The 25,048-nt window shown below is 52.2% G+C and overlaps 2 protein-coding genes across 7 annotated transcripts; one reads left to right on the top strand and one right to left on the bottom strand.

The window, feature by feature from the left end:
• The first annotated feature begins 4,181 nt into the window (after nt 1-4,181).
• Nucleotides 4,182-10,098, top strand: Entpd8 (ectonucleoside triphosphate diphosphohydrolase 8). Of its 4 annotated transcripts, none has more exons than XM_076569271.1 (12): nt 4,183-4,322; nt 4,765-5,026; nt 6,232-6,373; nt 6,461-6,578; nt 7,263-7,413; nt 7,538-7,697; nt 7,822-8,049; nt 8,149-8,406; nt 8,591-8,701; nt 9,114-9,248; nt 9,346-9,537; nt 9,799-10,098. In XM_076569271.1, the coding sequence occupies exons 3-11, from the start codon at nt 6,248-6,250 to the stop codon at nt 9,535-9,537; spliced, it is 1,479 nt and encodes a 492-aa protein (XP_076425386.1). In that variant the 5' UTR covers nt 4,183-4,322; nt 4,765-5,026; nt 6,232-6,247; the 3' UTR covers nt 9,799-10,098. The 4 variants fall into 4 exon arrangements, with proteins under 4 accessions (XP_076425387.1, XP_076425386.1, XP_076425385.1 ...); XM_076569269.1 differs by adding an exon at nt 4,574-4,689 and having other exon boundaries at nt 4,200-4,322; nt 4,821-5,026; nt 9,346-10,098; XM_076569270.1 differs by lacking the exon at nt 4,765-5,026 and adding an exon at nt 4,574-4,689 and having other exon boundaries at nt 4,199-4,322; nt 9,346-10,098.
• Noxa1 (NADPH oxidase activator 1) lies at nt 10,034-20,625 on the bottom strand. Of its 3 annotated transcripts, XM_076569274.1 has the most exons (13): nt 20,364-20,625; nt 19,673-19,755; nt 17,468-17,550; nt 16,622-16,730; nt 15,322-15,456; nt 15,013-15,120; nt 13,826-13,876; nt 11,535-11,604; nt 11,333-11,421; nt 11,017-11,171; nt 10,574-10,688; nt 10,355-10,487; nt 10,034-10,236 (listed from the first exon to the last, which is right to left on the bottom strand). In XM_076569274.1, exons 2-13 carry the CDS (start codon nt 19,718-19,720, stop codon nt 10,106-10,108), a joined length of 1,227 nt encoding a protein of 408 aa, XP_076425389.1. In that variant the 5' UTR covers nt 19,721-19,755; nt 20,364-20,625; the 3' UTR covers nt 10,034-10,105. The 3 variants fall into 3 exon arrangements, with proteins under 3 accessions (XP_076425389.1, XP_076425388.1, XP_042131111.1); XM_076569273.1 differs by having other exon boundaries at nt 19,673-20,625; XM_042275177.2 differs by having other exon boundaries at nt 10,355-10,469; nt 19,673-20,623.
• Between the last annotated feature and the right edge of the window lie 4,423 nt (nt 20,626-25,048).

The following is a 25,048-nucleotide window of genomic DNA, read 5'->3' as shown; positions in this document are numbered from 1 at the left end:
AGATTGATGCTGTTCTGATGCTTCTGCCTCCAATGATATGGAGACCTGGGTATGGACTGGTCCCTGTCATTTTTAATAAATTCAAAAGCTGCTTGGTCTGAACTCAGATATGATTTATCCTTCTCAGATCTCTGATTCCATTTGATGACCAGGCTCTGCTTCAGCTGCCTTCTCATTCTCTATGTAAAATTCACAGGTCTCCCTCTCCCAGGGCTACTACTAGGTCTAGACACAATTTACCTTGTTACCAGATCCAATAAACAGAACAGATTTCACTGTAACTTCTTACACATCCTTCTCAGATCTGATGATGTTTAGGGAAGCCTCCCTCCTCCTTCACTCACTCAACCACTTCCATTCAGTAAATTTCCTCTGGTTATGTTTCACTGGGTTGAAGCCAGGAAATGTTCATACCTTTTAACCCAAAGCCATAGCTTTTGTTATGACACCAAGATGTGAATCTGTTCCAGTTGTTTTACACACTTACAGGCTCCTGCATAGGTCCACCTCTCCTGCCAGACTTGTGCCAGGACTAACCCTCAGGGGCTCTTCAGATACACCACCAACCCCTGCATCAGCTCCAACCATGCCAACCACCAACTGAGGACGCCAACCAGGTGAATACTGACAGGTTAACTTCACCCACATGCCCACTCATAAAATCTGTTGTCTCCTGATTTATTGATACTTTTATAGGATGGATAGAGGCATTTGCACCTCCAGAGAAGCAGCAGAGGCGGTGGCTCCTGTACCCCTGATTTGGCGTGGATGCCTCTTCACTCACACCTCCCAACTTCCTCCTCCCCCCTTTGTCCCCACATCAGCAGGGAGCAGTCTTGAGAATTTGGGCCCTGATTCCCCACCCACCTATCCTGCTTGCTGTCCATAACTCACCATTTCATAATAATCAAAACAGGAATGTTAGTATTCTGACCCGCCCCTTGGGGACCCATCTGGCATCCTCCTGACGTCCTGGTCCCTTCAAGAAAAAAAACTCCTCCCCTTTTGCTCTCTCTCTCCCCCCTCTCGCCAGAGGTAGGGCGCACCTCCTCTGTGTCTTTCTTTCCTTTCCTCCTTCTCTCCTTCTCCTTCTTTTAGCCCCTGCCTGCTTTCTCTTCCTTTCCTGCCCCCTCCCCTTAAAAATAAACTTGCCACGTGGACATTGTGTCTGCGCTGTGAGTAACTTTCCACCGTGCCCACATGGTGGGCACTTTCTCATGAGCCCTGGGGCACCTTGTTCCAGAACCCACCGAGGCCTCTGGAGCGCACATCATTACACTAAGGGAGAAAGCAGTTCTAGGAGTGAGGTATTGACAGACTTGACCTTGTGTTTTGGGGAGGCTTGTGGTATTGTTTGAACTTCTGGGTGGAAAAGCCAATGATTGTTGAATCAGTGGATTGTTCTATGTTAGCTTGGAAGATAAGAGTGTTGAGAGAAATTTAGACAATGGAAGCCATGTAAAGTTTAATAGGAAGTTTGAGAGTCCCTCACAGACTTTAGTGTAGACGAATTTCTAAACAGTCTTATTAAATAAGAAACACAGAGCCCAATACAGAGGTGCAAGCCATAGAGATCAGAACAATAGCCACCAACTAACCTTAGCTTACCACCTCGCCATCGCTACCCGAGAGAGCCTCTTCCTGTCTAAACTGTGCCTTTATTGCCTTCCTCTTCTGCCTTCTCATTGGCTCTAAACCCAGCCACATCACTTCCTCATCACTGCCTGTCTATACAGACCTCCAAATCTCTATGGTTGGTACTGGCATTAAAGGCATATGTCACCATGCTTGGCTGTGTCCTTGAACACACAGAGACTCTGCCTGCCATGTGATTGGGGATTAAGGGTGTGTGCTACCACCACCCTACTTCTGTTTATGGCTGACTGTGACCTCTGATCTCCAGGCAAACTTTATTTATTAACATACAAATAAAATATCACATTTCAGCACAAATAAAACATCACCACATTTTCTTAACAAGGAAAGCTATAACTATCTAATCTTCAACTAATTATAAGTATCTAATCTTCAACTAATTATAAGTATCTAATCTTCAACTAACTATAACTATAACTATCTAATCTTCAACTCCCTTAGAGACCCAAGAAGGAAATGATATTACCTAATGAAACAGGAAGTGCAAAGAAGTGGCTTCCAAAAAAAAAAAAAATGTGAGTTGATAGAAACATCCAACTGCCTGGACAGTCACTCGAGGTTTCTCCACAACACTGGGGCATTGTCTTCAGCCTATCTGAAGTCAGGCTTAGCGTATCTGACTCATTTGTGAAATAAGATGTACACAAGGTCTACAGTTCGATCTCACATTTGGTGTGAGTAGTCCATGTACCAGATAAACCTGAATTCCACCAGTGTCCTGTCATGATTCAGGATTTTAAATTCTGGAAATTGTTGGTATTTTTGGAATTCGGCTGTCCATTCTTCTCGGCTTGTGGGTGGCTTCATCTCAGCATTCCATTCCTCTCCGCACTTTAGGAAGCCCATTCATGTGATATTTTGAATTAAGAACCACTAAAGTGCTGGGCAGTGGTGGTGCACATTTTTAATTCCAACAATCAGAAGGCAGAGGCAGGCAGATCTCTGTGAGTTTAAGGCCAGCCAGGGATACACAAAGAAACCCTAAAAAAACCAACCAAACAAACAAACAAGTCAACAAACAAGCAAGCAAAAACAAAGAAAACCAAAGAGGAGAGAGACTGGTTTCCATGAGGCGGACTCTTCTGCGAAGTGTTTCCTCAGGGTCAGCACACCCAGGCTGCGCTCCAGAGGCAGCCAAGGCTGAACTTCCTGATGACAGCCAAAATTTGGTACGGTAAGAGGTACTGGCTTTGAAGGCATGAAGGGGTCAAGGAGAGCCGCTGAGACTTGGCACTGAGTGGCAGGACTGAAGTTCTGAAGACATGCCAGAGGAGGCCTGGTGAAGGTGCGTCCTCAGTGACAGTCCAAGCCCCAGGACTGAAGGGATGGAGAGAAGTTGAGGCTTGGCACCCCGCAGCAGTCAGAGTCCTAGACGAGAGCCTAGAAAAAGTTCCTGACGAAGGTGCAGCCCAGGTGCGGAGACCTCAGTGTTTTTGAAGATGCAGGGACCATGGGTGAGTGCCGGACAGCAGTAGCCAGGCAGTGCAGCTGATCTGAGCCTACTGGACAAGTTGTGTATGCTGCAGATGGCAGGCAGGCCTGAAATGTGGAGCTTGATGCTGGGTCCTGTGGAGCCCGGAGGACCAGAGGTCCTGGATGTCAAGTGCTAAACTTTGGTTTTTGTTTTATTGGCTTTTAGAGACAGGGTTTCCCTGTGTAGTCCTGGCTGTCCTGTATCTCACTCTGTAGACCAGGCTGGTCTTGAACACACAGAGAATGGCCTGCCTCTGCTTCCTGAGTGTTGGGATTAAAGATGTGCATCACCACTGCCTGGCTAATCACTGAACATTTTGTTCTTGTTGTTTTATTTTGTTTTTCAAGACAGGGTTTCTCTGTGTAGTTTTGGTTCCTTCCTGGATCTCATTCTATAGACCAGGATGGCCTTGAACTCACAGAGATCTGCCTGGCTCTGCCCACTGAGTGCTGGGATTAAAGGTGTGCTCCACCACAACCCGGCAAAAGTTGAAATGTTTTATATTGTGATATTATTAATGTGAGATCTTGGGATGAACTAGAAAGGAAGGTATGATTTGACACTTATGTGTATCTCAAGGTGACAATGGATAAATTGTCCTGGTTAGTTTTTATGTCAATTTGACACAAGCTAGAGTCATTTTGGAAGTGGGAATCTCAATTTAGAAAATGCCCCTACTGCCCGGCAGGGGTGTCACACTCCTTAAATCCCAGCACTCCGGAGGCAGAGGCAGGCGGATCTTTTGTGAGTTCAAGGCCAGCCTGGGCTACAGAGCAAGTTTCAGGACAGCCAAGGTTACAAGGAGAAACCCTGTCTCAAAAAAACAAAAAAAAAAAAGGAAGGAAGGAAGGAAGGAAGGAAGGAAGGAAGGAAGGAAGGAAGGAAGGAAGGAAGGAAGGAAGGAAGGAAAAGAAGAGAAAAGAAACTGTCCCTACCAGCTTGGCCTGTGGGAAAGCCTGCAGAGCGTTTTCTTGATTAATGATTGACATGAGAGGGCCAGCCCACTGTGGGCGGTGTTAGCCCTGGACTGGTGATCCTGGGTTGTATAAGAAAGCAGGCTGAGCAAGCCTGGAAGAGCAAGCCAGTAAGCAGCACTTCTCCACGGCCTCTGCATCAGCACCTGTCTCCAGATTCCTATTCTGCTTGACTTCCTGCCCTGCCCTCCCTCAGTGATGAACTGTTACCTGGAGGTGTAAGGGAAACAAGCCCCTTCTGCCCTAAGTTGCTTTTGGTCACAGTGTTTTATCGCAGCAATAGAAGTCCTAACTAGGACAGCATCTGCCTGCCTGCCTGCCTGCCTGCCTGCCGAGTGCTAGGATTACCACCTTGTGGCTTTATGTGGGGCCGGGGCTTGAACACAGGGCTTTGTGCACGCTAGGCAAATAATTCTACCAACTGAGCTATACCCAGGCCCTGTACCTTACGTTTTAAAAAATCCAACAGGTCTGAAGGAGAATGGCTTCACCCGGCCCTTCTACCTTCACAGCTTTGCAGCATCCAGCCTTCTAGAACTGGATTCTCAGTCACCTGTTAGCTGACTCCGCTCTGGCCTGGCCGGAGTGAGTAGGACAGATGGCAAGGTCCACAGTACGGGGGAGGGGGTTCCACAGTCCTGCCTTCTCTGTCATTCCCAGGACAGCTCCAAAGTTCACCCTGAGCACTGGGGGCACTGCCCTTCCTCCCTCGCCAGGAGAAGATGTAAGCCCGGGACTGACGATGCAGAATAAAGGTGGTAGACGCAGCCCCTGAAGGCTGCTAGAGCAGGCCTGCTCCTCCCACACAGCCCCAGGTTCCAGTGGGTGGAGACAGGGTGTGGAGGGCAGCAGGTGTGCAGGTCGGTTGCACCCAGGAATAGGACTTCCTCCAGCTACTCTTGAAGGTTGGCTTCCAGCTCAGGTAAGGGACCCAAGGGGCTGTCCTGGTCTGTGGGCTGGCTTTGGTAGGGTACTGCCTGTCCTGGGTGAGGGGAACCTGCCTTGTCCTCTTTTTATGACTACCTCGCCTCCGGAGCTACATTCCCTGAGGTGGGGGTCTGTGGCTTCTTGGTTCCTACCTGTGGCCTGTTTATCACTGTGCCTTGGGTGCTGGTTAGGTCATTTGTTTTTCCTGCCTCAGTCTTCCTCCCTTTCCACGGGCTTGTGCCTCACTTAGCCTATTCCCAGGGGTCCAAACCTCTGTTAGTCTCTCATGAGACACTGGGGGTGTCTTCTTTCTTGGGGGGTATGCCACGAGATACAAAGTCACAGAATTTCAAACTGCTGGAGACTCAGGGAACACTCTGGCTTTTGAACAGTCCAGTGAGCAACACTATCCATTGTGAGGCTTGCCGTGAAGCAGGCTGCCTAGTGACCTCTCTGTACATCGGTGGGCTGGGGTGGGTAAAGGCTCAGAACCCCTGCTGGGCTCCAGGGTAGATAAGGGTGTTGCTGTCCTGGGGACCAAGGATAATGGCATTCTTTGGCCAGCCTTGGTCAGCTGCCCGGGTTCATCTGGGGTCAGCTAAAGTCTCTCAGATCCCCATGAGAGAAACCCAAGTTTAGGATTTCCAAAAGAAACAGATGTCTTTGTTAAGAAGCATAGAATGCTAACTGGCCTCATGAAGGGCCCACACCTGGCTCCTGGACGCCAAATGGCATGGGCCTGGCCTTGAGGCTCCCAGAGAGAAGTCCTGCACTGAGAGACCCTGGCATGGAGCCCTGAGTTCAGTTCAGATCGGGGGCTCCTCATGGGAGAATCAAGAAAGCAGGGGCCCAGAAGAAGAGGGAGGGCAAGGCCTGTCTACTGGGGTTCCATTAACCCTTGATAGTGACATCAAAAATGACTGTCCTTTATCGGCTGAGTCCTCAGACAGTACCTCATGTCCTGGCCCCCAGGCTCTGTGACAATATTGGACCTGACCAGCTGGACTCTGGACACTGCATGTGGCCTTTTTTTACTGTGGCTGTCCTGGCTACTGACCTGGCCAAGGGAGGCTATCTGAGTCCCACACTTGACAACATCTGAGGAGAGTTGGCATGTGTTAAGACCCTTCCTTTAGAAGGCTGGGGTTGGGACAGCAGGTGGAATCTGAGTGTCTTCCACTGCCCACCTAACACTTGCAGCTCTGCTCCGCCTGCCATGGGACTCTCCTGGAAGGAACGGGTCTTCATAGCCCTCTTAGGGATTGCAGCAGCCTCTGGCCTCACCATGCTCATCCTCATCCTGGTGAAGGCAACCGATGTCTTCCTGCCTGCAGACACCAAGGTTTGGCTCAGAGACCTGATGAGGATGTGGGGCTGGGTGACCAGGATGTTGGCCTCCACGCCTTTCTGATCCCAATGTTGTCCTTAGTTTGGGATCGTGTTTGACGCCGGCTCCTCCCACACATCCCTGTTTGTGTACCAGTGGCCAGCAAACAAGGAGAAGGACACAGGAGTGGTCAGCCAGGCCCTGACTTGCCAGATAGAAGGTCAGCGGGTAGTCCCATTGTGACCTGGCTTGGACTCCCAGTGTGAGAGACCATGGTCACTCAGTTGGGCTGGCTCTGATGAGAATACACACACAGCTCTTCCCTCGGGTTCTGTGGCTAACGTCTCCCTATCTGATGCCACAGCTGCCTTCTCTGGTATCCTGGAGCTTCTCATCTAGGTACCACACCACATTGATGGCAGAAGCTACCGAGTGCTAGGCCCTGAGTTAATTTCCCGGGGTTCCTCTCAATTCTAGAGATAAAAAGCCCGAGGCCCAGGGGTGCCAGAGCCACACTCTCCAGAAGCCCCAAAGTGGGAGAAGCTCTGGGTTTCCTACATTTCCCTGTAAGGATTGTAATCACTGGACTTGTGGTCCGCTATGCGACCAAACCAGCCTAATCTCTAGGTTTCCTTTGTTGTTATTTGAGGCAGAGTCTTGCTGTGTAACCCAGACTGACCTTGATCCCTCTATCCCCCTGCCTCAACCTCCTGAGGACTATGATGATAGTCAGTCACCATCATGCCCCATTCAAAAACCCTTAATTAAACCTGGGAATTTCCTTCTTCCAAAAAAAGGTCACATTCACAGGTTCCAAACATCAGGATATGACCACATCTTTGGGGGGCCACCACCAGTCCCAAGCGTCAGGTCTGGAGCCTTTTCCTAGGGTACTGTGTTTCAGGACCTGGGATCGCTTCCTACACCTCGGACCCAACACAGGCTGGGGAAAGCCTGAAGGGCTGCCTGGAAGAGGCACTGGCTTTGATCCCACAGACCCAGCACCAAGAGACGCCCACATTCTTGGGGGCCACAGCAGGAATGAGGCTGCTCAGGTGAGATAGGAGCAGATTGCATCTGTTAGGGTCACCCCCGAAAGCCAGGCTTGAATACCCCGGGGTGAAGTGCCGTGGAGCCTGGAACGAGGTTAGAGTGAGGCTTTCTCTCCTCTCTACCCAGCCAGAAGAACAGCTCTCAGGCGAGAGACATCCTAGCTGCAGTCTCCCAGACACTGAGCAACTCTCCTGTGGATTTTTGGGGTGCTAAGATCCTGGCTGGGCAAGATGAAGGTGCTTTTGGTTGGATCACTATCAACTATGTCCTGGGAATGCTTCTCAAGGTGCAGGGGCAGCCCAAGGGTGAGGGGTTGGTCTGAGAGGCCAGTCCCTGGGGCTGGCCAGCCGGCCAGCTGGCAGCTGGGGCCAGCGTGGCTGCCCAGAGCTAAGCACTTCCTCTGTGGTCAGTATTCCTCTGGACAGTGGATCCTGCCTGAAGAGAGGACACTGGTTGGTGCTCTGGATCTGGGTGGGGCCTCCACCCAGATCAGCTTCGCGCCTCAGGGCCCCATCCTGGACCAGAGCACCCAGGCTACCTTCCGTCTGTACGGTGCCAACTACAGCATCTATACTCACAGCTACCTCTGCTTCGGGCGGGACCAGGTCCTGACAAGGCTCCTGGCTAAGCTGGCACAGGTTAGGCTGGTATCTGAAGGGTGGCGAAGTGGGATGGCATGGGGCAGAGTGGGGAAGTGTGTCAGAGCTTCGAGTTCATGCCCTTTCCTCTCTCTGCAGAACAGCTCCCTGGTCAGACACCCATGCTACCATAGCGGCTACCTGGCCACACTGCCACTGGCCCCGCTGCATGAGTCGCCCTGTGTCCACACTACAGATTCCCTGAACCTCACCCAGAACCTCACAGTTGAAGGGATCGGCAACCCTGGGGAATGTGTGGCAGCCCTCCGGAGTCTCTTCAACTTCTCCAGCTGTGAGGACCAAGAAGACTGTGCTTTCAACGGAGTGTACCAGCCTCCTGTGCATGGCCAGTTCTATGTAAGCATCCCCCCCCCAAGCCCTGGCTTCCTTCTGGGGCCCCAGGTGACCTTCTGACCCCAGGGGCTCCAAGGACAAGTGGAATAGGAGGGGCCCTGTCTGGGACTCCGACACCAGAGGGAATACCTGGCTGAAGAGTCCTGGGCCTCCTTCAGGCTGACCCAGCCTTCTCTTCGTCCCCCAGGCATTTTCCAACTTTTACTATACTTTCGACTTCCTGAACCTCACCTCCAGGCAGCCGCTGCACATTGTCAATGACACTGTCTGGAAGTTCTGTCAGAAACCCTGGAAACTGGTAGGTGACCCTGGATAACGGCCCTAGCCCCTCTCCATACTGCACCGTGGGCAAGCAGGGCCTCTGGGATCTTACTGGGTTTTCCTGGACAGAGAGAGACTCGTGGTAAAGCTCGGTGGGTACCAGGACTGGGGAGGAAAACACTGTGGTAAGGGGGAGTGCCTTGCTTTGGGAAGAAAGAGGTCCAGAGCCCTGATGGGATCAGCTTCTGGTTGTCATGAGGCTGGCCACCTCACCCGCTCCTAGCCGGAGGATGGTCTCCACGGGGAATTCGGGAGGGGCTTTTAAAATCTTTAAACACTTTTCTGCTGCCTGGAGTCTGTTTGGATGTGTGGAGATCACACTATAGCTTGGGAGAGACATGCTTAGAGGTCTTGGGGCCTCACTTACTCATCGGCTTCTGCAACCTAAGGTGGAAGCCAGCTACCCGGGGCAGGAACGCTGGCTACGGGACTACTGTGCCTCAGGCATGTACATCCTCGTATTGCTGCTGGAGGGCTACAAATTCAGGGAGGAGAACTGGCCCAGCATCCAGTTCCAGAAGCAGGTGACTGCCGCCTGGAGCCTCACCCTGGTGCAGGGTGAGGATGGGATGGGACCTAGGACAGCCACCCAGCAGCCCTCAACAGCCGTGTGTCTCACAGGCAGGTGGCGTGGACATTGGCTGGACCCTGGGCTACATGCTGAACCTTACAGGCATGATTCCAGCTGAGGCACTGACCCAGTGGCGGGCTCAGAGCTACAGCATCTGGATGGCTGGAGTAGTGTTCGCAGTGCTGACTCTCGTGGCCATTCTAGGGGCAGCCGCTGTCCAGCTCTTCTGGACCCAGGACTAGGTAAAAACCAAGCTGAAGTAGATCACGGACCACAACGCATCTAAAGCAGGGACCACGTTGGGATTCAACAGCAACAATGTAACTGTTTGTGTTGTCTACACTGTGAGCTACTATCAATGGCCCTTAGGAAAGAAAGCCGTTGGCACACAGGACCTGCTGGGCACATCCTGGATGTCTGCCCTCATGAACCCCTGACCCTGAAGGGCTCCAGTCCATTGAGCAAACCAATTCCTGATAGTACTGACTCCCGTCTTCCCTCAGGGTGGCACTGGCTATGGGGTCTGCAGTCTTCCAAGGGGTGGAAAGAGGAGGGGCTCCTGTGGAACTAGGACCCCTCCGAAGGCCGTGACCAGCCCAGCAGAGACCCCTGCTTCCTCACTATAATCAGACTGGGACGGACAGTCAGAATCCAGGTCTGTGGGCCAGTCCAGCTCCCCTCTCCCAAGAACTTTTGGTTGGATCCCCTTTATCATCAACCCTAGAAGACAGGCCATATGGGGGGGTAGTGTTTGTTTGTTTGTTTGTTTGTTTGTTTAAATTAAAACTGGTCTTGTCACAACATTTATTGCTAGCGCTGGTCTTCTGGCTTGGGTTTCCGAGCTGGTGGGGCTTTCACACAGGCACCAGCTGGCACCACAAAGCACTTGGGGAAAATGCCAATGCAGCCGTCTCGGTGACCCTCCAGCCAAGCTTCGTCCACTGTGGAGACATGGCGGATGGTGCGTCTGCTTACAGCAAAGACCGAGCCCTAGAGAACAGAGCCCCCACCGGGCCTGGGGAAGGGCAGCCGTGTTGGGGAAGGGCAGCCTTGTCCTACCTTCACACAGAACATCCACTGTGTCCCCCTGGTGAAAGTCCAAATCCTCAGGCCTTTGGGCTGAGTAATCGTGCTGAGCGACCACCTGGTAGAGCACCGGTCGGCCCCAGGCTCCCTGTGGCGGAAGGGTGGGCTGCAGGGGTGGTACAAGAGAAGGGCTTCCCCTCCCCCTGCCTGGGCTGCCAACAGTGGGCCTCACAGCCTTTCCCCCTGGCTCACCCGACACTGGAGCCGCAACCCATTTGGGCCCCTGGCCACATTCTTCCACACGCTCTGCAGTGATTCCTCCGTGGGGATGGGGATCCAGAACTTCTCCTCTCCTGGGGCTTGGTAACTGCAAAGGGAGTCCTGAGTGTGAGCTACAGGATGTAGGGGAGTGCCTGGTGTCTGGACTTCCCCTGAAGGACGTTAACCTCGGTCCCTCTCCAGTCCCGGCCATACTTCCGGTGGCTGCCTAGGATCTTCGGCATAGGGCTAAGGAGGCCTTAGCTTTGGTCCCTCCCTGGGCCTGAGAAGTGACCAGTTCCGAGCAAAACAGCAACAACAGAACCCTGCTCTCCAGTTCAGGACAACCCTCGCTTCCCTGTAGCTCAGATCCGCCCTTTTCTCCGGCAGCTTAGGGTCCCGACCCCCCCCCCCCCCCCCGCAGCTTTCCGACTCACCTGAGCTGCCCCATCTGGGCCTGGTGAAGGAGGGCTTGAGCCAGCAGTGTCCTGAGACTGGACAGGTCTGCGCCTCTTGGGGCCTCCAGGGGCACAGTAAAGTGGCACTGCACAGTGACCGTCACCAAGGATGCAGGGTCTTTTGCAGCTGCCCCCTGAGGTCAGAAACAGGGTTGCATAGCCCTTGAAGGCAGGGTGGTCCTCGGACTCAAGGGGGTCAGGGGAGAGGCTGGGCTGGAAGTAGGGAGATAGAATCCGAGCCTTCCCTGCCTCAAGTGGCTGATGAGGAGGGATCGGAGAGCAGGAGAGTTCTTACCCCAGCTCCTGAGGAGTCTTTAGAGGGGCCTGGGTCAGGCCCTCCAGATGCCAGCAAACTGTAGCATGGACCACGGCTCATGTGACCACCTTTCCACAAAGGAGACACTTTGAAGCAGATGAATGACTGGCAGGTGGCTGTCCCCCGCCCCAAACTTCCTTTAAGGGACAAATCCCAGCTCTCCCGAGGCAGCTCTTCCTACCACTATTGCTCAGGATCCTCGTATCCACGGATGGAGGAGACTGATGGCCAGTTTGCGCCACGTGGGACCTCTGCAAAAGAAGATAAAGGTGGCAGGGCCCCAACCGTCCTCACACACACCAGCTGCAGCCGTCCGGCACATTTTGTTTCGTTGGTTTTGTTACCTCTTATATTATGCAGAACTATTTTTGTATAAATTGTTTAAAATTTATTTATGCGAGATCTGAATGCATACCAGTGTTTTTATTATTTAGGTTGCCAACTTTCCTTCAGGTAGGCGGGAACTTACCCTGAACTTAGTCAACATAAAGAGCCCATCTACAGATGTGCCCAGGTGTGACAGGGGGCTACGGCCTTCTGCTTAAAAGCACATTTAGCTGGATGTTGAGAGCCTACTTTCTACATTAAGAAGCTACACGAGCAGGTTGTGGCTAAGAGTCAAGTATAGTCCAGGCAAAACCCTTGCCAAGTTCCAACAGAGAGCTCACCTTTTCCTCAAAATTTTACAATTCAGATTTCAGCCTTTACACTCCGGAGGGTTCGGCTCCAAGCATGAGCTCTTGTAGTCTGTCTGCATAGATCTAATTCACACCATGAGTCACGTAGAAGCAACGTGTCTTCCTTTCCTCCCCCACCTCCTCTGAAGTGTTCGGTTCTCATTGAAGCCGGTACCTTGGCTGTTTTCTAGTTGCCAAGTTCTGCATCCATAAATGCCAATTTCCTAGACGTTCCCTGATGCTGTTTTACCTTTGTTGGATTTGGATAAACAATTGTACACCCCCCCCCCAAAAAAAGAGTGTGGCCCTAGAATAGGACCTAGAGTATAGGGGTCTTGAGGTGGCGGGTCTGGCTCCCAGGAAGAAACTCCTTGGGCTCTGTCCTGGCCCCGCCGGTGGTCAAGGATGTAGTCTGGGAGCTTGGCCAGCAGTTAGCAGGAAGTTTGAGAGTAAGGCATGGTAGGGCAGACCCTGGGCACACCTAGGGACAGGGTTGAGTCCTCACAGGCCTAGAGTTCACAAACAGCTTGCCTAGCACCATCGGGAGTCAGTCTGCTTCCCAGGCCGCCTCTGGATCCCCAACTCCAGTTTGGTGGCTCCTCCATTGACTCCGAGAAGCCCAGAACAGATGATAAGGAAGTGCCCGGCCTCAAGTGCCCTGAGTTGGCAAGGAGGTGGAAACCTCTGTTGGGCACCTCTGGGTGTGGCTTGTGAACTGTTTGTGGGTTTTTTTGTTGTTGTTGTTTTGTTTTTGTTTTTGTTTTTTTTTTTGTGTGTGTGTGTGCTTTTTTTTTGGGGGGGGGGCACATTTCAAGACAGGGTTTCTCTGTGTAGCCCTGCCTGGCCTTGAACTCAGAGATCTACCTGCCTCTGCCTCCTGAGTGCTGGGATTAAAGGCATGCACCACCACTGCCTGGCTGTGAACCTGTTTTGAAGGGAGACTATGGAAAAGCAATGTTTGGCCCTTGTGAGGTTTACAGCCCATTACAGGAGCTGGTAGATGCAGGTTTAAGTATCTGGGGATTTTGAGCAAAGCTGTTAAGGATATAGTTGCTCTTAAGGACACTGAACAGTTGGATTGGGATGAACCAAATACTGGAGATTAAGTGGAGGTGAGTGTCCTGCGTCCTGTAATAAGCCCATGTCAAACCTCCTAAAGTTCTCACCACTGGCTCTTAGGGCTACAGCAGGATAGCAAGGGTTTCTGCCTAACCACTTCTCACCCAGGTACAAGGGGCTCTGAGGTTTTGCAATGGCCAGGACGGAGGTGGACATTGTTTGGGCCTCTGACCTGTCTTTCCCTAGGCTGTCATGTGATTTGATCACTGTATGTCCAACAGAGGCTCCAGCCTTCTGTTGACAGTGCCATCCGGTCCCGGTGGAGGGTTTGAGTGTGTGCTAGTGAACTGGTCCTCCTAGCCCATCACCTGACATCAGGTCGCTGTGGCTGACTCTTACCATACCCCTGGCCGGGTTGTCAAGGAGGCTGCCTGCCCTCCTAGAAGCTTACGCTTACTCGTTGGGTCATGAGAGGTGAATGGATGGAAGCGACCAGCCTTCCCTGCCAGGTCAGAGCTGTCCCGCAGGAAGAGTGAGAATGTGGGGGACGCCAACTCTGAAGCTCTAGGTTTCAGCCCGTACATAGGAGGCGGGGTACCCTCACTCTCAACGCTCTCCCAGCATGCAGCTCAAGTCCTTGGCCTAGCCTGCCTAAGCCTCGTTTTCCTTATCAGTGCACAGTTCTGCAAAACCACGCAAAGACAGGCCCGGGTCTGCTCAGTGCCCACCCACCTACCTGCTGAGGCCAGCCGTCTGAGGTGTTGTCAGGGATGACAGAGGCCACCACCTAGTGGGGGCAGGAAGGCAGCTGCATTAGGACCCCGTTGAGTCTGTTCCTCCAGGTCCCCAATTCCCAGCACCTCTGTGGCTGTAATCTGCAGGGTGTGGGCTGCCTGCACCTAGTTCAAGACTGCTGGACCACTACAGCTTAAAAAGAAAAAAGTATGGCCAAGAGAAACATGTACTAATAACATGAACTTGATTTTCTTGTAGCGATCGTCTAAGTGAACTCTGATAGATACACAAGTACATCTCTTCTCCATCTATACTCAGTCCACCCCAGGGGACATTTACAGGCAGTGTGCATCTCGGGCAGCTACACAGGGTCACATGGTGTTGGTAGGTCCAGCACACTGCTGTTGCCAATGACCATAGGTGTACAGCCAGCCCAGGGGTCATCAATGCAACACCGAGTTGGCCCTTCTTTGAGACACTGCAAATGACTGTTTTCTTGAGTCCCCCCCCCACGTCCCCCCCCCCCCCCCCCCCCGCCTCTCTCTTTCCATCTATCTCTCTTTTTTGGTTTTTCAAAACAGGGTTTCTCTGTGTAGCTTTGTGTCTTTCCTGGAACTCACTTTGTAGACCAGGCTGACCTCGAACTCACAGAGATCCACCTGCCTCTGCCTCCCAAGTGCTGGGATTAAAGGCGTGCGCCACCACCTCCTGGCCGAGTTCCTTTCTTATATTTGGAGGTGAGATACTCCACCACAGCCTGTGGTTTAGGGGGCCTGATATAGCCCAAACTGGCCATGCACATCCTTTCTGGGACCTTGCTGTCTATGGCAGAGATGCAGAAACAGAAATACATGAAGATGCACAGATATTGGACGCTCCTGGGACAAGAGTGTGGGGGTGAAGGAGGGGTACCCCTGGGGATTCCCATCAAAAGGCTGGAGCCTCCTCCTTTAGAGCTGACTTCTGGTAAGTTCTGCCTCTGGGTCTACAGCCTCGTGTATGAACACTCACCCCAAGCCTAGGTACCTTGTACCCACTGACTACCTGTAAGTTGGGCCTAGACCCAACTGTCCTCATAAACACACTGGATGTCCAGTGCAGGTGCCACCACACCGTGCGCTTGGCATAGGCTACAACTGCCATTTTGGCAGCCGGGTACCCAAGCTGGAAAACACCCTAGTGTTTTACCTTAGCCTTGCCGAGGAAATCCACGGGCTCCAGATGCTGTAGGTATTGCCTGGGAGGCTGGAAGACCTCACCCTTGGGGACTTGCAGCAGCTGCAGGGGTACCTGTTTCTGGGATACAGCATGTAAACCTGGGTGGCCATGGCTTGAGCCTTGAAGCAGAGGGGCTGCTTGGGCTCCCGTCATGTGTGACAGGCTGCAGGAAGTATGGGGTACCCAGGCTACCTCTCTCCAGGTCCTATAGGTAGGGTTGAGGGGATAAGCTATAGAACCTGGCTCCAAACCAGTATGACTGCCACCTGCCCGCCTCACCTGCACTTGGTCCAGGGCAGTGTCCAGGGGATCTCGGGCTTCCTCTGGCCACTTGGAGATCGCCTCCACTAGAGTATTGGCAGCCTTGGTCCAGAGCCCTGCCTGGCACTGTGCTGACGCCATGTTGTATAGGACCTAGGAACAAGGGCAGACGTGACAGCAGGGGCCAGCCCCCCCCCCCATGGTCCTCCTCTGAACTCCAGTCACAGTAGCTGGCGGTTCTTCTGTATATTCAGCTGCCACAGGGGCTACAAGCAGGGACCAGGCCATCTGCCTGCCTGGCTCAGCTGTCAGGTGCCAAGTGGTCATTCCCTGTATCTGTTTAGTCCTTGCAGGGCCATGCTTTGCTTTGGACTTTTCTGCTTCAAACAGCAGAAGTAGCTCTCCCTTTTAAAGTGTCCCCTGTGCCGGGGGTGGGGGAGCTGGGAAGATGGCTCAGTGGTTAAGCGTACTCGTTACTCTTCCAGAGGACTCGGATTAGACTCCCAATTCTCACATGGTGGCTCACAAAGTATTCCCTTGGCTAACACCTTCCTCATTCTATACCCTGCCACCCCCCATTAACTGCTCCCTGTACCCCTGAGTCTAGAGCATGTCTAAGGGTTCCCATTGGCAGGGACAATCAGAACCGCATATTCAGAGCATTCTCACGGGCAAGGTGGTCCGAGTTAAAGCTATCCTTACAGCTCCAGTGACATGAAATCACACAATGCTGGAGCCCATCTTCCCTTCATCCTGGAGAGGTAGGCACACAGAAGCCCAACTTTGCTACAAGGAGAGAAACACGCCCACTCTCCCTATGGCCCTCTGTTCCTGCTATTTCCTCTGGCTCAGCTGCAGGGACCTTCCCCCAAACCGATCTGTCACCTGGCCATGATCTTCAATCCTGTCCTGCTTTTCTCCCACATGAGCCCATGCTGGCTGGCTCCCAAGTGTGTGAGCAGTCCGCTCCCTCCACTGCCACTCCAGCCTCCTTGGGCAATCAGGAGCTGGGGGACTTCAGGCCTCCAAAAGTCTTTGGCTGGACAGGACATCTCATTCCACTTGAAATGACCATGACAGTGACACCAACACAAAGGTGACAGCCCCTGGCAACACTCCAGATTTTACCCTAGGATTCCAGCCAGGATCGCAGACTACATGATAGGACCCCTATTGCATCCCAGGGCCATGGCAGAACCTTAGAATTCCCAAGAACCCTAGATTCCCCCAACAGAACCCCAGGGCTGCAGAGAGTACCTCCAATCCCCCGTGACACTGCTTGGTGTCCGAACTCTGCACACGGGAGATGCCCACTCACCTCCCAGGCTTGCAGTTTGAAGTGCAGACCCAGTTGGGTGTAGTCAATGGCAGCATTGCCCCTCAGCTGTGCCAGGGCCAGCTGGAAGTCAGACACAGCCTCCTGGGACCTGTGAGCATGAGGGGCCTCTCAACAGCTGCACTGGAGGAGCTAAGCTGGGAAGGGTGGCTTTGGGTACCCCACCCATCCTTCTCTCTGGGTCAGCTCTGGGATGCCTGAAGGCAAGCGTGATCACCCAGGTATGAGCACTTCATGGGTACTCAAGTCCAGACCAGTGTGCTCAATGGGAGTTTACTGTCCAGTTCTGCTTAGCCTCCTGAGCATCTGCTGTCTTTGCCTGACAGGGGCCCTGCTTACACTCCATACCTTCTTCCTACCGTCCTGGGCTCTCCTTTTCTGCCTCTTGGGCCCAACCTTATGGGGCCTCCTCTAATCTCTGAGCTTCTAACTCTGGGTGGAATCTCCATCCCCCACTAGATTCTCCACTTCTCTCAGCCAGCCCCCCTGGGCTGATTGGAGCCCACAGCCCTGAATACCCTTCCTCCCTTCCTCCTCTTAGAAAGCTGGGAGGCCATCCACATCCTAGGATAAGCCCTGGTTTTCACATCTGCAAATTGGTTGCAAACAGTATTCTCACTACTGCAGACATGAGGAGGGAAGCAGGGATGCTGAGAAAGAACTGTGAATCTTGACAGAGACAGGACTGTGTGTGCGCCCCCGCCTAACCAGAGCGCATCCTCATCCAGGCTGGAGGGGATCCAGAGCAGAGAGACGGAAGTGGGTGCAAGCATTGGTTTGCAGAGACCAAGAACCACCCAATAAGGAACAGGATCCTGCTGTGCTCACCTCTCCAGCTGGAAATTGGCCACTCCCCGCTGGAAGAAGCCGACAGCCATGCAGGTGTCCTTGGTCACCGCTTGGTCAAATGCCTAGGGACAAAAATGCTCGTGGTACAGCAAACTCAGTAACCCAAGAACCCAATGCCACAGATGCACATGGAAATGTCAACTGATGAGGGCCCCTTGCAGCGGGTGCCTGCCAAGCGAGAGCCTGGACAGATGTGTTGCTGCATAGATTCCTCAGCTGCCTCAAATGCCTCATGATAAGCTCAGGGCATATCCCTATGACATAGAAACCCATTTTATCTCTAGTGAGCACAGAGCTGAAAGAAAATGCTCCAAGATGTCAGTACCAGTTGTCTCTGGGAGACAGGATTGTGTAAGACTTTTGGCTTTTAAAAATCTCTTCTCAGTGGCTGGAGAGGGTTGCTCTTCCAGAGGACCTAAGTTCAATTCCCAGCAACTACATGGTGTCTTACAACCATCTATAATAATTAGAATCAGAACACCGAAGTCTTCTGTGCACAGGCAGCACAGCCTTAAACAGACACAGAAATGTGTGTCCCCAGCAGGGAAAGCAGCCATCAGTAAACCTGGTGTAGTTTCCTGATACTGAAACCAGCCAGGTGGACTGACTGTTGAACTGGACCTGACTTGAAGTTTTCACATGCCACAATCAACCTGGAAATGGGCTGGCTGCTTGGTGCTACATCCAACATTACACGTCTCACACTGACAGGTTGAAGTTGCAACCACATCAGACCTGCACCCTTGGTTTTCCTTATTGCAGCTGTACCACCTGCTTCTTCGAGTTTCCGGGTCTAACTGATATGCCTAGGCTTGCACACATATTCATTTTATTGACTTAAGGCAGTGCCCATTCTTCTTCTTACGGCAGAGGACTTCAAACCCCTCTCTAGTTACAGTGTGAGGAGGTGAGCACTGGATTGACCTAACATGTGACTCACTGTTGAACCACCTGGTAACAGATCACTACATTTCCTCTCCTGAACAATAACCTTCTTGTTTCCTTTTTTTTTTTGTTGTTGTTGTTGTTGTTGTTTGGGGTTGTTTTTTTTTTTGTCGTTGCTGTTGTTTTTGTTTTTTGATACTGGGTTTCTCTGTGTAGCCCTGGCTGTCCTGGATCTTGCTTTGTAAACCAGCCTGGCCTCGAACTCAGATCTGCTTGCCTCTGCTTCCCTAGTGCTGGGATTAAAGGCATGCGCCACCACCGCCCGGCTGAATAACAACCTTTTAGTGAAGAAACAATTCTGAAGTAATTGTGGGTGCAGATGCATATGTAGGAAATAATAGAAAAGAGCTGGCAAGGTGGCTCAGTGGGTAAAGACACCTGCCACAATGCCTAATGACCCGAGTTTGGTCACCAGGTCCCACATGGCAGAAGGAGAGAACTGACTCCCACAAGTTGTCTCCTGACTTACACACACAGGTAAATAAGTAAATAATAATAATTTCAAGAAAGAAATTAGAAGAGGCCATCTGTGCATAGCCCAGTCCTCCATGTGATCACCATCATGTGAAGGACAGGACGACTGAGTTGGAGGCGGAGCGCTGAGGGCTTAGATCACGCACCCAGGAATAGCTGTCACTTTGATGAACATGAAGCAGAGAATGCCCTGACTGCCTCCTCTACAGTGTGCATCCCTGAGTAGTTCTGCTTGGAGAAGCAGGTAGGGAGACGTGTGAGCACTCCAAACTGGGAAGGCAGACTGCGTGTGCCACCGTCACCACAGACATCTGCTGAAATCCATTTCCCCACACGTGTACCTTCGGGGGATAGGCAGAGCCCCAGCTCGCTGCCTCCAGCCCGCCTTCAGGTATGTCCCTCCCTCCTCCTTCCGGATGGCCTGGCCTGGTACAGGACTGATGCATTTGACCCATGTGGCTATGTGCCCTGTACCCCATTCTGGCCTCAACTAAGAGAGGAATCTCCCAACCACGAAGCTCCTACCTGCTTCAGGCAGTCAGTCACTAAGAGGGAGCATTAGAGGAACAGTCTCCAAGGAAACAACAAGGTAAAGGAGCAGGGATCCCCTCCCCCTTCCAGGTGGCTATGAGGTGGGGAAGAGCGTCCTTTTCTAGGGTGTTCATTGGAACATAAGGATTCATGCCTATAGTCACGTCTTCATCTGCATAGTCCTCCACCAGGGATGGGGGCGGAGGTCCCTGTCACCAGTCCCGGGGCTCTCACCTGCAATGCAGCCTCGAGATTCCCGGCCATCAGATGCACGCAGCCCATGTTGAAGTAGATCTTGGCCGACGGCTCCCGAACGTCTGAGAAGAGGCATAGCGCACGGTCCCAGTCTTCTCGTGCCACCGCCAGTACGCCCTGATGCCAGTCCCGTACCTGATCCCCTAGAGAGCTCATGGATCTGGGAACACCTGCTCTGCCACGCAGGAAGTTAGCGACTCTAGTCCGAGAGCGCAGGGCGGGAGGAGGGTGTCCCACAGAAACTGGGGGGGGGGGGCGGTGGGCCAGGGGCAAGGTCTTGGGGCGAGGACAGCAGAGAGAAGCACCTAGTGAGACCCGACTAAAGGGCGCGCAAGACAATTGGAGTTGAGACACAACGTGGTGGAGACTAACCAGGCGGCCAGATGTTCCGCCCCCGCGCCAGGCCCCTCTTGAGGCCCCGCCTTGAACCACCCAACCTCAGTTCCCTGCACAGAGGACCCAGTTTCCAGCCACACAGCCACGCCCCTTCATCCTCCAGGCCTATCTGTCCACTCCCTGGCCCAGCTCAGCGCCAATAAGACCACGCCCATCTCCAGATGGACACGCCCTCTCACCGACTCCGCCTTCCAGTTCTTGCCTCCTGCCCGATGTGACCGCGCCCCCTTACTCAAGCCAGGCCCACCCCATCTATTTCACTGCAAGCTCGGACCTTCAATGGGCCCTGGGCTCTCTACTTGACTCCCGTCAGCAGAGTGTTTAGGGGAAAGTCATCCGGAAGCGCTGCAGCGGTTGGGCCAAGATTCCTGGGACAAGCGTGGACCGTGCACGGCAGAGCTGACTACTCACAGGTCGAGGACTTCAGGCCAGGTGGGCGGCCTGAAGGATAAAGCGCCAGGATTGGCAGAGCCCCGCCCGGTGCGTGTCCTTCGGAAGTGACCGCATGGGCTTGACGGTTCCCGGAGCGACAGGCTAGGCAGGACTGGCTGCAGTGTGACTAGCCAGGGCCCTCGGAAGCCGGGCTGGGGCCTCGGAGTCTGGCGTAGGCCTATTGGTCAATGGTGGTGCAGGCCGCAAGGCCTTTCTCCGGTAGTGGGCGCTGGCCTGGCTGCCCCTCCCCCTTGCGAGTGTGGCCATCGGGACTGGGTCTTCTTCCACGTGCCTTTTGCCTTGTGTGATCACAGCTGCCCAGAGAAGTTACCAGTTGGACAGATGGGGCGGCCCAATATGGACCCTGCAGGACACATGGAGGTTGATGTCTACCTTCAAACATTCTGCTTGGATGAGGCCCACCTACGGTATGGGGGTCACCCGCCTTCCCCAAAGCTGCTGATACAAATCCCTCCTGAAATTTCCTCCCTGACCACGTGTTGGAGCACCTTGGTTTAGCAGGTTGACTCACAAGATTAAGTACCACAGCACCCAACCCAAGTAACTAGATTCAGGGCCCATTGGCCTTCCTTGCCTGGTTATTGGTCTCCTCTGCTCACAGTTACAGCTGGTTCTCCTTCCCGTGTGACCCTGGAACAGCTACCTAACTTTTCCTCCGCTTCATCTTTATGTGTAACAACAGCAGTGATCAGTTCTGTGCTGGCAAGGCCTTTACGAGACCTGAATGAGGTCACGTGGATGGTGTCAGCCAGCTGTTGATGCTTAGCAGAGCCTGTAATCCTGAGCTCCCTGGGGCTCAGGATATGTGTCCCTTGACCTTCATCTGTGGGCTGAGTTTCCCTAAACTTGCTGTCTGGAGTGGGTGTTTGCCAACCTGCCTCCTCCTCCTTTATGGTTTTTCTAAACAGGGCTTCTCTGTGTGTAGCCCTGGCTGTCCTAACCTGAGCAGGCTGGCACTCTCCCTTGTGGGCTCTGCTCCCTTTGGTTACTCAGTGTCCGTCCCTTCCTGAAGGCCATCTTCACCTCCATCCCTGCCTTCCCACCCACCTGCCCATTTTCTCTTCCAAAGATCACACACTTCCTGGAGTGGTCCATAGCCCATGCGGTGGTGTGAATGAGAATGACCCCCATAGTTGCACATGTTTGAATGCTTGGTCCCCCGTTGGTGGAAATGTTTGGGAAGGACCGGGAGGTGTGGCCTCATTGGAGGAGGTGTGTCCCATTCCCAGTTAGTGCTCACCCTGCCTTATGCTTAAGGTTCAAGCTCCCGAATACTGCTCTAGTGCCATGTCTGCCTGCCTGCCACCATACTCCTACCCTGGTGGTCCTGGACTCATTCTTAGAACTGTCAGCCCCAAGTAAATTCTTTCTTCTATAAGTTGCCTTGGTCATGGTGTCTGCACAGCAATAGCAAATTAAGACAGCCCACTTTCTTTTTGTTTTAAGATTTGTTTATTTGTGTATATGAGTGCTCTACCTGCATGTAGTACCTGCATGACAGAAGAGAGCGTCAGAGAGCAGAAGGCGTCTGATCCCATTACAGATGGTTGTGAGCCACCATGTGGGTGCTGGGAATTGAACCTGGGTCCTCTGGAAGAGCAGTCAGTGCTCATAACTGCTGAGCCATCTCTCCAGCCCTGACAGCCCACATTCTTATGTAGCATGGTTGTCCCAAGTTCTACAAGGGTTTCCTCCTGTTCTCTGATGCACCCCTAATGTCAGTTACAGTGACTTCCTCCTGAGCATGTATGATGTGCTCTCCATACAGTTCACATGGATCATTATAATGGCCAGGCAGCTATGTTTAAGTGGACAGGGCCCCTGTAGGATAGCTGTAGTCATGATGTCCTGTCCAGAGGCATGCCAGTTAGACAGACACATGATTTTTGACTCTGTGTGGGTCCTTAGTCCTTATTGACTACCATTTGAGTGTGAGGGCATCCTCTGGGAATGATTTCAAATTCGCTCATAAATCTTGCAGAAGGAGTGGATTATAGAAGTCCAGTGGGATGCAGACCTTTGTCTCCATGTTTGCTGAAGAGTCCAAGGGAACTGCTGTAGCAGCTTCAAAATCCCATATCTTGGGGCTGGAGAGATGGCTCAACAGTTAAGAGCACTGGCTGCTCTTCCAGAGGACCCAGGTTCAATTCCCAGCACCCACATGGCAGCTCACAGCTGTCTATAACTCCTGTTCCAGGGGATCTGACACCCTCACAAAGTCATACATGCAGGCAAAACACCAATGTACATAAAATACAAATAAATATTTTTTAAGAAAGCCCATATCTGAGGCCAAGCCTCAGTTTCCCTTTAGGAGGTGAAGAGGGTCTGGGGTCATTTAGCCTCTCCTCCTCTGGCCTTGCAGGGTCGAGAGGGCAGATGGAGTGAGCAGTGGAAGGGCACCTCTGGTGTCTCCCTTGTGTACATGAAACAACTCTGTCCCGGACAGCACTGATGTCACCCATTTCCAGTGTACTCACTGAGGGCCAGGCCTGGTGCCCCCCAGCTACAGCCAGGAGCCTTCTTTCGCTGAGGAGTAGACCTCAGCTCTTGATCCTTGAGCTTGGGAATCTCACAGAGTGGATGAAATGGAAGAAAGACATTAACAAGTGTGGGTGAGGCTGAGGGGAAGCGGGCCCTGTGTACTGCAAATGGAAGCCTGAAAGGACACCACCATCACAGTGAAAAATAGCCCAGTGATTCCTCACATAAATGGAAACGTAGCCACACAAAACTGGGAGACAAGCTGGGCATCGTCTTAGCACTGGGGAGACGGATGCAGGAGGATAGTGAATCACAGGCCAGCCTCAGCTACACAGCAAGACACTGTCTCAAAGAAATAAAAATAAAAACAAGGAAGCAAACAAAACATATATACAAGTGTTCATAGTGACAGTGTTTATAATAGAAAAAAAGAGAAACAACCCAAATGTCTGATAATGGAATGATAAATGCATGGTCCATCCATATAATTATTTGTTATTTAACTATCAAAAGGCATGAGATTCTGACATAGCATGAGTGGACTTTGAGGAGATAAGTCACTCATAAAAACACAGATACTCTATGATCCTGTACGTGGAAAATATCCAAAATAAGTAAATTCGTAGATAGCCAATGTAGCTAGAAGATGAGGGGAGAGGAGGCATTGCTGATGGGCGTGGGGTGGTCTCTGGCAGGTGAGGAAATGTTCTTTAGTTGAATCGTGTACTGAGCATGCACTTTCAGAAGGGAAACTCTGCTGTGAATTATGTTGATAAACTGTAGGAAGTTTCTGAGATGCATGCAGAAACGGTGAGAGTTTATAAGTGGTGTTCACAGAGGAGGCCTGAGCCAGCCTGGCTGCAGAGGCCCCGCTGTGCCAGCCAGTCTCCTCAATATCTGCCTTGGCCTGGCTGCCCTGGGGCCTCTGGAGTCTGAGGGTTGGCGGGTGCTGTTCCTAGTAGGCTCTGGATATCAGCTCTGTCCTGCTGGAATCTGGAGATACAGCAATCTGTCACTTTCCTCTGTGGTATTGAGAGGGTTGGTGGCCACATAGGGTTTTGTTATGAGGAAAAGGCACTGGACCTTCAGTAGGAGACAGCCAGCCTCGGCACCATATTCCTCAGACAAACCTGGCACATCTACCAGGAATAATTGAACTACATGTGTGATTCCAGATTTTCTAATAGTACATTATGGTTGTTTGAAAGAAAATGGCCCCCAAAGGGAGTGGCACTATTGGGAGGTGTGGCCTTGTTGGAGTAGGTGTGGCCTTGTTGGAGGAAGTGTGTCACTGTGGAGGCAGGGCTCGTATATGCTCAAGCCACGGCCATTGAGACAGTTCACTTTCTGTTCCCTGTAAGATGTAGATAGGGCCGGGCGGTGGTGGCGCACGCCTTTAATCCCAGCACTCGGGAGGCAGAGCCAGGCGGATCTCTGTGAGTTCGAGGCCAGCCTGGGCTACCAAGTGAGCTCCAGGAAAGGCGCAAAGCTACACAGAGAAACCCTGTTTTGAAAAACCAAAAAAAAAAAAAAAAAGATGTAGATAGGACTCTCAGCTCCTTCTCCAGCACCATGTCTGCCTGCACACCCATGTCCCACCATGATGATGATGGACTGAATCTCTGAGCTGTAAGCAATCCACCCCAATTAAATGTTTTCCTTTATAAGAGTTGCCATAGTCATGGTGTGTCTTCACAGCACTAGAAACTTTAACTAAGACATACACTAAAAAAAAAAAAAAGGGAGAGAAATGAATGGAATTAATTTCTTTTTTCTTTATCTTTCTTTTTTCTTTTTTCTTTTTTTTTCCCAAGACAGGGTTTCTCTGTGTAGCTTTTCGCCTTTTCTGGATCTCACTCTGTAGACCAGGCTGGTCTCGAACTCACAGAGATCCGCCTGCCTCTGCCTCCCGAGTGCTGGGATTAAAGACGTGCACCATGACCACCCGGCTAATTTCTTTTTAATTGTATGTCTATGTGTGTGTATGCACACATGGGTGCAGGTGCTCGCAGAGACCACAAG

This window comes from Peromyscus maniculatus, chromosome 4, assembly GCF_049852395.1.
Source record: "Peromyscus maniculatus bairdii isolate BWxNUB_F1_BW_parent chromosome 4, HU_Pman_BW_mat_3.1, whole genome shotgun sequence".
In the NCBI taxonomy this organism is placed as follows: Eukaryota; Metazoa; Chordata; class Mammalia; order Rodentia; family Cricetidae; genus Peromyscus; species Peromyscus maniculatus.
Note: the sequence above shows the minus strand (reverse complement) of the source record. Positions and strands in the feature narration are given on the sequence as shown.

Excerpts from the sequence above, each read along its gene's own strand:
- Entpd8 (XM_076569271.1), top strand. The coding sequence starts at position 6,248 with ATGGGACTCTCCTGGAAGGAACGGGTCTTCATAGCCCTCTTAGGGATT. Across the intron at positions 7,414-7,537 it reads GCAGGAATGAGGCTGCTCAG|CCAGAAGAACAGCTCTCAGG; the intron begins GTGAGATAGGAG and ends CTCTCTACCCAG. Across the intron at positions 7,698-7,821 it reads TCCTGGGAATGCTTCTCAAG|TATTCCTCTGGACAGTGGAT; the intron begins GTGCAGGGGCAG and ends CTCTGTGGTCAG.
- Noxa1 (XM_076569273.1), bottom strand. The coding sequence starts at position 19,849 with ATGAGCTCTCTAGGGGATCAGGTACGGGACTGGCATCAGGGCGTACTG. Across the intron at positions 13,877-15,012 it reads ATTTCCTCGGCAAGGCTAAG|GTGGTGGCCTCTGTCATCCC; the intron begins GTAAAACACTAG and ends TGCCCCCACTAG. Across the intron at positions 10,237-10,354 it reads AGTGGATGTTCTGTGTGAAG|TGGACGAAGCTTGGCTGGAG; the intron begins GTAGGACAAGGC and ends ATGTCTCCACAG.